The sequence below is a fragment of the Aulonocara stuartgranti genome (assembly GCF_965226115.1).
Source record: "Aulonocara stuartgranti genome assembly, chromosome: 12".
In the NCBI taxonomy this organism is placed as follows: domain Eukaryota; kingdom Metazoa; phylum Chordata; class Actinopteri; order Cichliformes; family Cichlidae; genus Aulonocara; species Aulonocara stuartgranti.
Window position 1 is genome coordinate 11779215 of NC_138948.1, and position 15829 is coordinate 11795043.

Below are 15829 nucleotides of genomic sequence, written 5' to 3' on the forward strand. Positions count from 1 at the left end.
TAAAACTAAATGCAAAAATGACTGGGGGAAATTTTAATAGAAGTTATTGTTAGCTACTTTTCATTGACTGAAATGAATATTAGACCATGAACACAAGTTTGTCATACCAGCAGTCACCCTGTAGCAGAGCTTAAAGATTCAAATTACACTCACTGGGTCCAGGAAGTTATTTAGCAGACTTTACTTATTTATGCAAATATTTCTATTTGCAGTCCCACAAACATCTGTGTTTTTAGCCACTGCTGCAAGCTTTTGTGTGACATTACTAGACAACAAAGCATTTTAATTCCCTTAAAAACATTAGTCAGTCGGTCAAAATTAAAGAGCGCAGAAACATGATGATGCCTTGACTGATAAGCAAGGATATGAGTGTCATATGTAACTGCACCACGTATAGGTGCATTACATACATAGGCTAAAACATTGCATTGCATCTAATCCATGCAATGCAGGTAACTTCAGTGATTCATCTACAGGGAGTGCAGAATTATTAGGCAAATGAGTATTTTGTCCACATCATCCTCTTCATGCATGTTGTCTTACTCCAAGCTGTATAGGCTCGACAGCCTACTACCAATTAAGCATATTAGGTGATGTGCATCTCTGTAATGAGAAGGGGTGTGGTCTAATGACATCAACACCCTATATCAGGTGTGCATAATTATTAGGCAACGTCCTTTCCTTTGGCAAAATGGGTCAAAAGAAGGACTTGACAGGCTCAGAAAAGTCAAAAATAGTGAGATATCTTGCAGAGGGATGCAGCAGTCTCAAAATTGCAAAGCTTCTGAAGCGTGATCATCGAACAATCAAGTGTTTCATTCAAAATAGTCAACAGGGTCGCAAGAAGCGTGTGGAAAAACCAAGGCACAAAATAACTGCCCATGAACTGAGAAAAGTCAAGCGTGCAGCTGCCAAGATGCCACTTGCCACCAGTTTGGCCATATTTCAGAGCTGCAACATCACTGGAATGCCCAAAAGCACAAGGTGTGCAATACTCAGAGACATGGCCAAGGTAAGAAAGGCTGAAAGACGACCACCACTGAACAAGACACACAAGCTGAAACGTCAAGACTGGGCCAAGAAATATCTCAAGACTGGTTTTTCTAAGGTTTTATGGACTGATGAAATGAGAGTGAGTCTTGATGGGCCAGATGGATGGGCCCGTGGCTGGATTGGTAAAGGGCAGAGAGCTCCAGTCCGACTCAGACGCCAGCAAGGTGGAGGTGGAGTACTGGTTTGGGCTGGTATCATCAAAGATGAGCTTGTGGGGTCTTTTCGGGTTGAGGATGGAGTCAAGCTCAACTCCCAGTCCTACTGCCAGTTTCTGGAAGACACCTTCTTCAAGCAGTGGTACAGGAAGAAGTCTGCATCCTTCAAGAAAAACATGATTTTCATGCAGGACAATGCTCCATCACACGCGTCCAAGTACTCCACAGCGTGGCTGGCAAGAAAGGGTATAAAAGAAGAAAAACTAATGACATAGCCACCTTGTTCACCTGATCTGAACCCCATTGAGAACCTGTGGTCCATCATCAAATGTGAGATTTACAAGGAGGGAAAACAGTACACCTCTCTGAACAGTGTCTGGGAGGCTGTGGTTGCTGCTGCACGCAATGTTGATGGTGAACAGATCAAAACACTGACAGAATCCATGGATGGCAGGCTTTTGAGTGTCCTTGCAAAGAAAGGTGGCTATATTGGTCACTGATTTGTTTTTGTTTTGATTTTGAATGTCAGAAATGTATATTTGTGAATGTGGCGATGTTATATTGGTTTCACATGATAAAAATAAATTGAAATGGGTATATATTTGTTTTTTGTTAAGTTGCCTAATAATTATGCACCGTAATAGTCACCTGCACACACAGATATCCCCCTAAAATAGCTAAAACTAAAAACAAACTAAAAACTACTTCCAAAAACATTCAGCTTTGATATTAATGAGTTTTTTGGGTTCATTGAGAACATTGTTGTTGTTCAATAATAAAATTATTCCTCAAAAATACAACTTGCCTAATATTTCTGTACTCCCTGTATAATGCAAATTGACACTTTTGTTGATAAATCACATACTAATTCTTCTTCTTTGTCTTCTTCTTTTGGCTGCTCTCTTTAGGGGTCGCCCCAGCGAATCATCTGCCTCTTTTCTTCCTCCCTGGTGCTCCATATTCCGCATCCTTTATCCAACATATCCACTATACCTCCTCTGCACACATCCAAACCATCTCAGTCTAGTCTCTCTAACCTTATCTCCAAACTACTGTCACGCTGATGTATTCATACCTAGTCTTATCCATTCTGTTCACACCCTTCTCCAAGGGTCTGCCACGTCCAGCTTGGCCTTCTGTGTTTTTATCAGTCCCACCATCTCCAAACAATACATAACACATCATATGAGGTCTCACCACCATATTTTATTCTTTCATCTACAATATTAGAAAGAAACACAAATTAGACAAAGATGTGTGAGCAAGCACCTGGTGAGTGTAGGAAGGAAAAACACTGTAAAAGCAGGAAGAACCTCCAGTCCAAAACCAGACTCAGGGAGGTTCTGCACACAGTTGGAGACAGAGTTTAATCATTGATAATGGTTAAATGCAATAGTGGTGTATAAGCACATTGAAAAAGAAAAGCTGCAAGTGAAGAAGAAAGTCTCAGTGCAACATGAAAAGACCCTCACCTCCACAAACACACACACACACACACACACACACACACACACACACACACACACACACACACACACACACACACACACACACACACACACACACACACACACACACACAGCAGGCCAAGTCTATTGCAGCATAACTAAGACATGGTTCAGGATCACCTGATCCAGCCCTAAATAAAACCTTTATTAAAAAAGAAAGTTTATTTTAGCTTTAAAAGTAGAGAGCAGCTGTCTCACGTATGCAAACTGGGAGAGTACACATAATATAATAGGTCAAAGTCATTAAAATAACCAAATGGAAAGACACAATTAAATTCAAACTTGTAGTGTATACAGATAGATAGATAGATAGATAGATAGATAGATAGATAGATAGATAGATAGATAGATAGATAGATAGATAGATAGATAGATAGATAGATATTAGCTGCATTCTGTGAAGCTCTTGAGACATTTTAATGCTTCATAACAGCAGAACTTTAGCTTTTGTATTTTTAAAAGTGATGACAGTAAGGCTAAACATCCTCACAGCTAGAGCCTACCATCAACAGTTACCTATTCATTACTATGACAATATGGTGCAAACAGGCACCAAAGTTGACGAGCTCTGAACTTCATGCTATCTTGAGGCAGTGTGTCACTGAGGATTTTTCGACCACTCGGTGCACTGAAAGTTACCCTGTCTCCTTTCCCTTATTTAAAATGAAAAAAAGTACTATGTGTTATAGATTCCATAAAGATGAAACTACATTTCTGGGATTGACACCCAGTAGCCCTGCAGTAAGTGATTGTGCCATTATCCTCATGATTCGTCTGAACAGGTTGTTTCAGTGTAGTTTTAAGTGCATACAGGGTGGGTTAAATGTGCTGTGTGCTTGGCCTGGCTCCTGCTGTCAATCAGCAGCAGTTGGTTATTCTTGTGGTAAGAAATCATTTCATCCAGGCTGTTGAAAGTCTAAGAGAAAGCAGAAGATAAAGAGAGAAGTGTGATTAAATTATGCCCGGAATTCTTCATAGGCTTCAGTAACTCCTGAATTTTTATATCCTGCTTTGTCTTTTCACCTCTTCGTTCTTTTTTCCTTCCTTTCCAAGGGCATAGGCTTTAGTTTCCACCAGGAAGCGAATGGGAACATTGTACACCTTCTGCTGGTAAAGCACGGCAAGGGTGTAGGGTTGGTGAGTGCTCTGGGCAGAGCTGTATCGGATGAGAAAGGCACCGTCCTGCAATAAGGAGAAAGGGAGGAGAAGAGGAAAATCTAATAAATAAAACTAGATGTAAAAGAACATCTTAGGAAACCTTGACAGATATGAAAGCATAGTCAAGCAGGCTACAACTAAAACTGATAAATGGATGAATCGTGGAATGAATAGGGGGAATGTAAAAAAACTCCACATGCATCAGGGAGAGTAAGTGGAGGAAATGGAAAATAAATCACTGCCATGGAGCCCTGAAGCTGTCTGACTTAGGTTTAGCTTTCGTTTGAGTTTTATGTTTGAGTGTCAGCGAGACATACCATCATTATTTTTTTTTATATCACTTTAAAACTACCAGGTTTACCTTGTTGATTCTCTGTAAGAGATCCTCTGCTGTCTTTCTGTTGCAGTCACCAGCAAACCATTCTCTATCCTGAAACATAAACATACAGCAGATATATCAATAAGAGAATCAAACCCACTTTAATGCAGGATTGTTTATGTAGTATAATCACAACAACAGTCTCATGAAGTCACTTCAATACTGTAAGGTAAAAAACTGAAAGTATTCAAGGAGGGGCAGCCAATCAGCTGGGAGGTGAGGGGAAAGACACAAAAAGAAAGCGAGCATAGGGAGACAGAACAATGTGAAGTATAAGTGCATTTACTAACCTTCTCTACATGAGGACGAATTTGAACTATACTATTTACTAAATCATTACATTTCGTAGTAAATATTCTACTACATGAATGTGAAGTTTACCAGTCATTTCTCAAATTAAGATTTTCTGTCTAAAAATGTTTCTCATGCATCTCAAACATCTCAAACTTGGTTAAATGTTTGGTTCTTATATAACACTTCTCTACCTGCGCACCTATAAAACATGTCTCATATATCTATTGAAATTTGCTATGCGTAGATATTTGGGATTGTGTCTCCTTCGATAAGTGAATGTGTAAACCACTACACTAAGAATGATATACACATATAGAGAGGTTTTCTTTTCCTTAATAAGAGAAATTGTTTTGTTTTGTTTTTGGGGTTTTTTTTGGGGGGGGGGGGGGGGGTCCTTTTGAATTCAGGATTTTTGATTTTCACATCATTGTATAAGTACTTTTAGCTAAGTTACAGTTCACCTCTTACCTCCAGGCTGTTATGTCTGGTTACCCTCATACCACCATAGGAGGCTTAAAACACATAAAGATAAGTTGTTTGTCAAGCACAAGTTCATGGGAAATCTGTATTTGGCAACAGTCAAATGTTTTGTTGGTTGTTTTTTGTTTGTTTGTTTTGTTTTGTTTTTTCTTTTTTTTAAGTATGATGAAAACTGTGTTTCGATTACATCAAAGTGCAAATATAAATATACTCAAAATGATCATCAGTCATCCCTTTGGATTTAATAGAGACTTAAAAAAGAAAACTGAGCTTACCCACAGGCTTAGTGTCTGGTATTGGGGGATTTGGAGGGCTGAAAAATAGAAAAGAAGGCTAACATTAGACACTAACTTTAATTCTGACATGCACACACTTGCAGGTCTTGTGGATGGGGGTCAGCTCTAGTGATAAGGTGTCAGGGTCAGGTGCTGTGCCAGAAAGTGATAATCCACCCAAAAAAAGGCATTGCCTGTATTTAAGGTGTAAATTATTTGTTGGCTTACAATCTGTGAAATACACATCAAGTATATCTATCATTAACGAGATAAAGCCATTCTGAGCCTATCACAGGTTAGAAGTCTATAAAGAAGTTCTAGAAGTTCTATAAAGATGTGTTTTTGTGTAGAAGGGAGTGGTTTGATTGTAATGTAGGTACAATAACCCAGTGTCATAACAATACCTGTAAAATGTGTCATTTCTTTACGTTATATATAATCCCTTCATATACTACAGTCTACACTAACATAAGCAATGACATTACACTTAAAAAACACATCTGAAATTACTTTTTGGCACAACACTAAAGAAATGTCAAAAATTGCAGTTCCTTTAATGGCCACTTGAGGCTAGCACTAAAAGTGAGTGAATCCCTACAAATTCACAATGTAACAGCAGAAGCAAGCAGCGATTTCCTCATACAGAACAACTGTAAGAAAAGAATAATACTTTCTGCGAGTCCATTAGGGTCTCAGTGAAGTAAATTTCATCATCATACAATTATGGTGTTCCTGAATAACTTTGAAATTTGAGTTCCCAGTTGCAACTGAAAGTAAACAGTAGTAAAACCATAAAACGTTTGTGTATTTGTGACTCACTAAATAAGCCATATGCATGCTATGCTGTAATGCTAGTGACACATGAACAGCTCTACCTATCTTAAGAACCAAAGCAGACATAAAAGAAGTAAAACAAAATCACCAGACATGCATGTGAAGCTGACTTTGAAGGAAAAAACCACCCAATTAAGGTGTTCCCAGAATGTTTTAGTCGCAAGTTGTACAATATATACACAGTATATATAGATGCACAAATTCTTTGTATTTGTCAGCTCTTACCTGGCTTTAGGTTCCTTCAGGATTGCTGGCAGATGCGGCTTAGCACCAGGAATTGGTGGAGGGGGCTTTGCAAAAGTGGGACGTTTCTCTTCTGCCGAAGGACCTATAGAAGCAATGTATGTACTCCTTATATCTTTTGACTGTGAGCTGTCTGGATCTATTTAATTAGCAAGGAAGATGTGGTTCTGACCTCTTTTTCTGTCCTCTAATGGAGGCAAAACAAAATTCTGGAAAAAGGGAATAAATGTTACTGCTGTGTCATACCTGTAAGTTTAATTTCAGACACTGGAAATGGGAATATGGGGTAAGAATTTAAAACTCATCTTGTATCCTGACAGCTTACTTTAAATCAGGACCCAGCTTAGCATAAGAAAATTAAAGATGAAGCACAGAGATTAATAGACACACTCACAGACTTATCTCTGGGGATTGAAGGCTTCTTCCTGCAGACAGTGAGAGGGCTAATGTTTATTGCATATTTACTACCAGGACTTTAACACATAATTTCCCTATTATAAATACCATATTTGCATAAAAAAATGCACATGATTGTCTAGAATGCACAGCTATAAAGACATATTGTATCATAGCTTGCCTGCAAATAGGATGAAAGCTGCTTTGAAACAGAGTGAGATGAACTTACAAGGGTATTTGAGGAGGTGCCGGTGTCCTGGGAGACAGAGGCATCTTCATGGGCCCACGCGGGGGAGGAGAGCAAGCTGGAGAGAGGGGGGAAAGTAAAAGTAACTTCCGGTTTTCAAACACTTTCATATAAACTTGTAATCAATGCCTCAGAACTACTGCCTATGTAGTGTGTTTGAACTTACCTGCTTCTGGTTCTAAATAAAGGTCATCATCATCATCGTCCTGTAACGCAAACCAACAAATATGATATGCAAAGGGGCATTAACCTTCTCCATACAGAAGAAAACATCAAATTACATTCATGCAGCTGTGCAGGTATTATTGGCTTTTGGTATTAGTGACTTATCTAAGATTTAATGTTCATGTAAATGTTTATCTAGGCATGGTTAGCTCTGTTGCTTCACACTAAGACAGTCCGGAGTTTGACCCCACCATCTGACCGGGACCTTTCTGTGTGGACTTTGCATGTTCTCCCCATGTTTGTGTGCATTCTTTCTGGCTACTACAGAGAAACATGCAGTTAGTGGGTTTAGGTTATTTGGTGATTCTAAATTGCCTATGGGTGTGAATGTGCGTGCGAATGGCCGTGTCCTGTGACACACTGGCGACCTGTTCAGGGTGTACCCCGCCTCTTCCCCTATGGTAGCTGGGATAGGCTCCAGCCCCAGAATACCCATCCATCCAGAAGAAGATGCATGGGTATTGGTACATTTATGTAGTTGTTGGTGTAGCAAAAGACAACCGACTGCTTATAAAAGGCCCTTAAGAAACAACAGCCCCCTCTGAGTGCAGACATGTCGTGGGTGACTCCTTGCACCTCCCACACACACACTCAAACTGACACTCTTTTGTGTGTATATTATTACACATAAAAGAAAAAGAAAACATAATAATGTTTAAGTCACCGGTTCTTCAGTTGGATCCAGGTACACATCTGAAATGCAGAAAAAAAGACTAGTGATCTATGTTGCCATATCACAAATATACAGTGGTGATGCTTACCAGCATGTGCACACAGAATGAAGCACCTATTCAGTAAGTAATTAGAATAATCCTTAATCCTAAGACCCGAACTCTTCCACGGCATGCATTTTTAATTTCTCTTTGATATTTGGGCATATTGGGGCCCGATGAATGTAAAAACAAAGAATTATCAGATTTTTTTTTTTTACCTTATTTTTGTTTTTAAGAAAAATAAGAGCCACATCTGAGGATTCTTATTTAAAATTTTGATAGAACAGTAGCAGTATAATGTCCTTGTAAGTGCATATCAGGCCCTTGCAGAGCAAAAGTGAGTATTTTGGTCTAAATAAGCCAAAATGTGATGTCCACTTATGTGGACGCCAGGTAGGAGCTTAAGTTAGTCGTCTGTTTACGACACAGCACCAGCAATGAAAGTGACTACCACAAATCTATTTACCTATGTAACATACTTAAAATACGCAATATTCAAATGAAAAATAGGCCTGTTTACATTTTCAGATTTTTTTTTCTACTTCACTAAATATTAGCATCAACATCCTGGTCGTTTTCCCATTTTACACAGCAATCAGTGTCAGCTGAAGCTCTTCGTTTCCATAAGAGATGCATCAATACAAACTGGGGTGAGAAATGGAAAAACCCATTCTGCTTAAAAGCATTTTCCCAACCCAAAATTATTGAAAGAAAACACTGTATGTAATATGATTTATATAATACTGAGAAATATCTTTATATTTGAGTGAATGTATTTGAGTGTAGATTGAAAGGAAAAAAACTGAGATATTCATCATTTTGAAATGCAGAAGATTGTTCTGAGGCCTGCAGTTTTTGGGTTCTTGCATCTTATTTTGTAATGTTTAATATGCAGCTCAGTGGCACTACAGCAGGTGGCACTCTCCTCTTTGTTTTGCTCACAGCTCCAAATTATGTTGCTGCTGGAAACATCAAGCAGAGGCTACAAGTGTTTGGCAACCTGAGTTTATCAAGCAGCTTTTGGAAATACCACATGGCTAATAAACTCATAAACATAGTATAGTCTTCATTAATATTATTATTATTATTATTATAAGAAGTAGTAGTAGAAGCACCCATATCACCCCTTAAAGAATCTTCCTCACAGTCAGTTTTCACTCAGTTACACTCTGGTGCGCTCTTCCTTTAAAATAATATTTTGTGTTGGTGCTGATTACCTTCCTCTACAGGGACTGTCTGAAGCGGCATCTTCTTCCTCCCTGGCTTATCACTTCTAATGACCTCAGGTGCTGGAGAGAGATAAATGTATTTATGTGATTCATTAAAGTACACAAATGAAAGCGTAAAAATGTAGGGGGGAAAAAAGGACTGATGAGATTTTAAAAATCATCAAACAGAGCTGAGTTACTTACGTTTGCTGATGGCATCCTGCCGTTGCGAAGGTTTCCGAATGAAAAAAACAGTTACAACATGGTAAAACATCTATGTTGACAGGCACAAAGAAATAGACCCTGAGCTTTTATTACCGAGGATTTGCTTGGTCTGGGTGGAGGTGCAACCTGCCTCGGTGTTACACCGGGTTTGGAAGTCCTCTCTGCAAAAAGCAGAAAGAATTTCAGGGGAAAAGACCGTGTTTCACTGTCTGCGGTATCTGTGCTGAAGTTTGCCAGACTCAGATGTTACCCAGATAAACGTTCTCCTCCACTGCTCTCGGTGGCACTTTGACAGCCGGTCGCTCACAGGGAGGAGCTTCATACATGTCGTTGTCATCATCCTGCCGTGAGAAAAGGTTGGTAATCTTAACAATATTAACAATTATTTCCAAACAAACTATAAAACTTTAATATTTTAGCAGTATGGCTGCCATGAGATAGACTGCTGTTCTGTTCAGTGTGTACCCTGCTCTAATATTGTAAAGCTATTTAGCTTTATCATGATAAAGCATTGCTGCGTATTGTTAATATTAAGACCGAGATGTCTGCTTGATTGTTCGTCAGCTCCCTTCACAATACGTATTGTTTTTGGCCTATTCAGTACTTAAATCCTGCCCCTAAAAATGCCCAAAACTTGAATGAAAAAGTACAAAAATTTAAGAACTTGTTCTCTTCCTACTTACAAATTCATCCTCCGGCCACCCAAATGCTGCATTGTTATCTGTAGGACACAAACATATATGAATGAACATAAGAGATGTACAAAAGGCATCAAAGCAGCTTTAATAAAGTGAAAACAAATCCCACCCGTCCTCCTAGGAGGAGCTGGAGGTCTGAAAGGAAGAAGGGAGAAAAGACATGGACAGAGAATACTTTAATACAATAAGCATTTAGCAGGAAAGAATGAGAATGAATGAGGTTTCTGTCTTGGTCATGATACTCACAGGTTCTTCAGTCTTCCAAAGAAACTCTGAAAAACACCAGAAACCACAGAAATTAGTGAACAAATACCCAGATTTCATGAGACGAGTAGATGCAGAGCGACAGAAACACAGATATTTAGCTGTCTCTATGTGACACAGCCCATTATTCTTAAACTGCATGCCTAATGATTTACTTTCAGTTACTTATCAGCTTCATCTGTCTGTCTGAATCAGTTTCCCTCTTTGGATAAGGTCACATAACAATGGAGCTTTATTTGGTGCAGAAAAGGAGACAAAAACACAGTACAAAATAGCACCTGAGGTATCACTGTATCATTTTACACAGGATGTAAATACTTCAAAATGTTTGTAGGGTATGTTTTTGTGGTGTAATTTACTCTCAGAGATATATTAATCTTTTATCTGCCAATATAATATATGAAAATACAGTAGGATAGGACACAGTTCTGTAAACAATCATATAAGAATATCTATCTTTTAAAACTTCCCAACATTAAATAAAAGACATAAAATTGTCTTTTTGTAATTACCTATAAGCGCTTTCACTGGCCAAGCATACACTGTTTTTTCTGTAGACATTAGATAATTATTATATGACATAATTTGCTTGATAATCTAAAGCTGTTTTTTCTTCTCTCCTGAAACGTGCCTCCTTTATTGTCCATAAAGCCCATGATTACAGAACACCTGCTGTATTCACTGTTTCCACCACCCTAAACATAAAGTCCCATAAAAAAGAAAGTTTTCACAGGGCAAGTATGAGCAGCTCTGTAAAAGCAGAAGTTTTGGCAACTTGTTTCTTTACAGTTTTCACGATTGTGTTAACACAATGTGACAATCTTCCCAGACATGGATGTCCCAGCAAATTCACTCCAAGGTCTGACTGTGCAAAGCTCAGAGAAATGGCCAAATCCCAGGAGCTACATCTGTGACTCAGCAGGTGTCAGTTTTCATGATAAATGCCAAAGTTTATAACAGTACTATCCTGTATCGCATCCTATGATGCACAGTGCCACATTTGGGAAACCAAACACAGCACATCAGCTCAAACAACTAACTGCTGCAAGTGTGATGATTTGGGTTTGAAGTGAGTTTCAAATTGCCGTGAACAGAGAGGGTGCTGACAAAAAAAGAAAAACAAACCTGCTGCAAAATCAACAACTTCAAATTCAACTGACATTTACATGGACAAGCAAAATAAGTTTTTTTTGGTCACATTAGACAAAGATTTAGCAATTTGGCCACAATATTAGGAAGGACATAAAGGTGAGGCTTTCAAAACTAAGGACACTGTACCACCTGTCACACAATTTGTTGGAATAATAGAGAATGAATTCTTCAACTTCACTCCAAATCAAACAGCAGACAGTTAAAACTTGGTTAAGTTGGATGTTCCAGCAGGGCAATGATCCTCAAAACACAACAAAACTGGTTTTGGACTTGATAAAGCGGGCTAACATTGACCTTCTGATGGCAACCCATCTGAAAATTTGTGAGCAACACTTAAAAGCCAGGTCTGTGCCAGGAAGCCAGCTAGTGTAGATAGACTCTACCAATTCTGCCGTGAGGAGTGGTCAGCCTTCCAGACAGACTATGCTTGGTGATGGTTAACAAAAGTGTCTGGTTGGCGTCCAGCTTGATTTGGAACATTTAACCAAATACCAGCAGGGTCTATCAATATTTTTATACTTTTGACCCTGTGTGCATTAGAATAAATTGGACTTTTTGCATCCAATTCTTCTTTTTTTAACTGTGTATGTTATACAATCATTCCCACCTGAAAAAAGGAGCAGTTTTTAAAAAGCCAAAACTGCCATGACATTCATGTCCATGATGAGGGTATGTCAACTTTTCCCAACTGTATCCTCATGAATGATCTGTCTGGCTTTTGATTGCTGCTACATCTTAATCAAAATAAGCTTTGAAACAAAAGTGTACTAACAATATTTGTGAAATTCAAGTTTATGTGTAGCTGTTTACAACTGAGGTTACAGAAGACGGTGGAATTCACTACAAAAGTAATATCAGGAAGTTGAGTTCGTCCCAGTGCATGAGGCAGCTGTAGAGGAAGTGCTGATGTAATGTAAATGATGATAAACAGGCAGGGAGAGATCACTTTCGGTCTGTACACACAACACGTCAGGAACCAGGTGTTTCAGTCCTGATAAATGAGGAGCAGGGGAAAGGTAATAAAAAAGGAGAAGTAAATCACTAGTCAGCTATTCACGACATTCTCTCTAATCCCAAGCATGTCTACATGTTAAGGCTGAGTTAGGTTACAGTGACAATGCTAAAGTTTGTCTTAAAATAAGAGCTGTGTTAAAACGCTACCTGTAGATGAGAAATTTTATAAAAAGCGGAGCATTTGAAAAAAGTGGTGTCAGAGTCTGTGGGAGTAAACAGGAGGAAAGAGGAAAAAGTCACGCAGCTGTGGAGCGAAATCTGATGCAAACAAGGACTAGACACGCATTATTCAAATAATACACTATTCATCTGTTATCACGAGCAATTATATTTGATAGGAATTAAAAAATACTTTTCATCTCAGAAACTATCTGCACAAACAGCTGCCATGAAATTTAACATTTGTTTAAGGTGGAAAGATTATGTTCTGCCTTTTCTGTACTAGTTATATTGCAGTCAAACATCAAAAGCTGGAGCTCGCCTTTGTGTTTAATGTTTGTTAATGTACAGGAGAATGTACCTGCAAGAACTGTTTGCTAAAAGCAAGAGGAACTTGAACCCTGTTGAATCACATGTGCAAAGAGACTTTTTGTGTTGCCAAAGTACTTCTGTAGCTCTATGTCATTTATACAGTATGAGCAGATTTTATGTTTAGACATAAAAGAGTTAAACGTGCAAAGATTTCAGTTCGAACGTCAGTCGGTGTCTCTACAAGAACCTCAGAGAGAGTTGGGAACGTCTCCACTAAACTGTACAAAAAGATCACAACAACAGTCGTTTAATTTCTCTCAAACCAGGAAGTGAAACTGAAGCGCAAATTAAAAATAGCACCAAACCCAAACTGTGATTCAGTGTTTGATCCAACAAAATCTAATAACTTCAGGAAACCATCAAGCAACACACAAACTTGTTTGATTTGCCAGAGGACATTTATTTGGTCGTTACAGATGCCTGCAGGTAAAAGTTTACCTTCAACTTGTCTCTAAACGCTAGTTTTCTGGGATATTTTCATTGTTTACCCTTTAAACTCTCATACAATCACATCTTTAAAATGATCTCTGCCGTCGTATCTTTCCCACAGTCCGAACTCCAAAGAAGAAATAAAGGTGAGCTAAAAATAACTACATGGAAGTTTTACAGTGGGCCTCGACAACACCTGCTCGCTTCCTTCTCACTCCACCCAAAGTTATCAGACCATAAACCAAAATATAACAAACTTAATTAAACAGTACTTTACCATTTTCACGACTTGGGGACCCGTCTCACAGCTCAAGTCATGAGGATATGTCTTTGTTTCGGTCCTTGGATGCAAATGCTTTATAGATTAAAAGCGTGTGAGCCAGAGACCGTGTGAATCAGCTCTAGCTGGACTCATTTGCATTTCCTACCTGTAACAGTAAGAGAGACAGCCTCACCTGCTGCTCAAATGTCTGCCTTTAACTGACCTCCTGCACAGCTTGAACATGGCTCCAAATTTCCCTACCTAACAGTCATATAACCAACTGAAATTGCTGATTTGTTGCAGGCAGCAAAGGACATTCTCTTTGTATGCTGTAAAAATAAAATATTAACACAGTATATATGTATTTAATGAAGCTATTACTCCTAACTAAATGATAGGACCTCGTTTAGCATGTGATGTTGAAGATACTTTTATTTACTTTATTGAACCTCCAGGAGACAAAATGCTGGCATCATAACTTTAGTGATGCCATTTCTTCTAGCACTATTATAAAAGAAAACTGTTGTGTTTTTTTAAACTAGGAAAGTGAAGGTTTAAATAATGCTTCGGTATGTTTTGATGAATCATCACTCACATTTGGTGTGTAGTAATACACTGGACTATTAAAATACAAATGCCTTTACATTGGTAAAAGTAACCTATACCTTGTAAGAGTAAAACATTACATTTGCTGCTCTAACATAATAAAATTGTTCCCAGTTTTGACAGTTTAAATGGATCTTTCAACCAGTTTTGTTACTTTTTCCATCACTTTATAATTTTATTATTGTCAAAGATCATTATTTCATTAGGAATACTTGAATTTCCATCTTCCAATATATGTTTGAATTTTGACTATGAACCTTTCTGACTGATAAATAATTGATTGGTAGGGTTTAAAAAAAAGCCTTGTAAATCATTTTAAAGAGGATGTGATTTAGAAACAGGCAATGTTAGAGACATAAATTATCTCAACTCTTTATTAGGTGCACTTTGCTACTACTAAGACCCTCTTTTGCCTTCTGAAATGATTCAATTCTTGTGTCATAGATTCAACAAGGTGCTGGAAATGTTCCTTAGAGATTTTGGTCCATGTTTATGAGAATGAAACACACAGTTGCTGCAGATTTGTCGGTTGCACATGCATGATGTGAAGCTTCCATTTGACAGCATCCCAAAAGTTTTCTAATGGATTGAGATCTGGTTACTGTGGAGGGCATTCGAGTACAGTGAGCTCATGGTCATGCTCAAGAAACCAGTTTGAGAGTCTGAGCTTCATGACATGGTGTGTATCCTGATAAATGCAGCAACCAGCTGGGATTGGTAAACTATGGTCATAAGGAAATGGGCATGGTCAGCAACAATACTCAGGTGGGCTGTTGTGTTTAAAAAATTCTCAATTGGTACTAAAGAACACAAAGTGTGCCAAAGAAACAGCAGCAGCCTGAAACATTGATACAACGCAGGATGGATCCATGCTTTCATGTCGGTTGTGCCAAATTCTGACCCAGCTATCTGAATGTAGTTGAAACTCAGCAGACCAGCCACATTTTTCCAGGCTTCTACTGTCCCAGTTTAATGAGCCTGTTTCTACTTCCTAGTTGACAGGAGAGGTATCCAGTCCTGCTGTAACATTCCTGCGTTAAGGCTCCACGTTATACTTTCAGACATGCTCTTCTGCATACTTTGGTTGTAACAACTGTTTTTTAGGTTATTTCTGCACTCTAGCCTTTGATCTCTGTTAACAAGGCATTTATATTGGGAGGACTGCCACTCACTGAGTTTCTCCTTTGTGGACCATTCTCTCAGCAGTTTATGAAATACTCAGACCAGCTGGTCAGTCACCAACAACTATGTCAAGTTCAAAGTCTCTTAAATCACCCATCCTAATGCTTGTTTTGAAGTTCAGCTAATAGTTTTGATCAGGTCTGCATGCTTAAATGCACTGAGCTGCTGTCCTGTGATTGGCCAGATCGATGTTTGTAGCCGTTGAACAGGTGTACCTGTTAGGGTGGCTGTCGTTATCTATAAATGAGACTGAACATACTTAATTTCCTCCAACAGAAAGAAAAAGATGAGCTTAAAA

The 15829-nt window shown here is 38.6% G+C and overlaps 1 protein-coding gene across 1 annotated transcript; it reads right to left on the reverse strand.

Annotated features, from left to right (window-relative positions):
• Positions 1 to 2394: 2394 nt before the first annotated feature.
• LOC309718984 (SH2 domain-containing protein 6) lies at positions 2395 to 13925 on the reverse strand. The gene is made up of 19 exons (XM_082554689.1): positions 13759 to 13925; positions 10338 to 10363; positions 10201 to 10226; positions 10077 to 10114; positions 9644 to 9734; positions 9487 to 9554; positions 9373 to 9388; positions 9178 to 9249; positions 7912 to 7940; positions 7189 to 7228; positions 7005 to 7080; positions 6774 to 6804; positions 6552 to 6588; positions 6362 to 6464; positions 5303 to 5340; positions 5016 to 5059; positions 4236 to 4304; positions 3740 to 3898; positions 2395 to 3632 (listed from the first exon to the last, which is right to left on the reverse strand). Exons 1-19 carry the CDS (start codon positions 13759 to 13761, stop codon positions 3516 to 3518), a joined length of 1083 nt encoding a protein of 360 aa, XP_082410815.1. The 5' UTR covers positions 13762 to 13925; the 3' UTR covers positions 2395 to 3515.
• Between the last annotated feature and the right edge of the window lie 1904 nt (positions 13926 to 15829).

Coding starts and splice junctions, on each gene's coding strand:
- LOC309718984 (XM_082554689.1), bottom strand. Junction 10,115..10,200: donor AGCTCCTCCTAGGAGGACGG/GTGGGATTTGTT, acceptor TGTGTCCTACAG/ATAACAATGCAGCATTTGGG. Junction 6,805..7,004: donor GCACCTCCTCAAATACCCTT/GTAAGTTCATCT, acceptor CACTGTCTGCAG/GAAGAAGCCTTCAATCCCCA.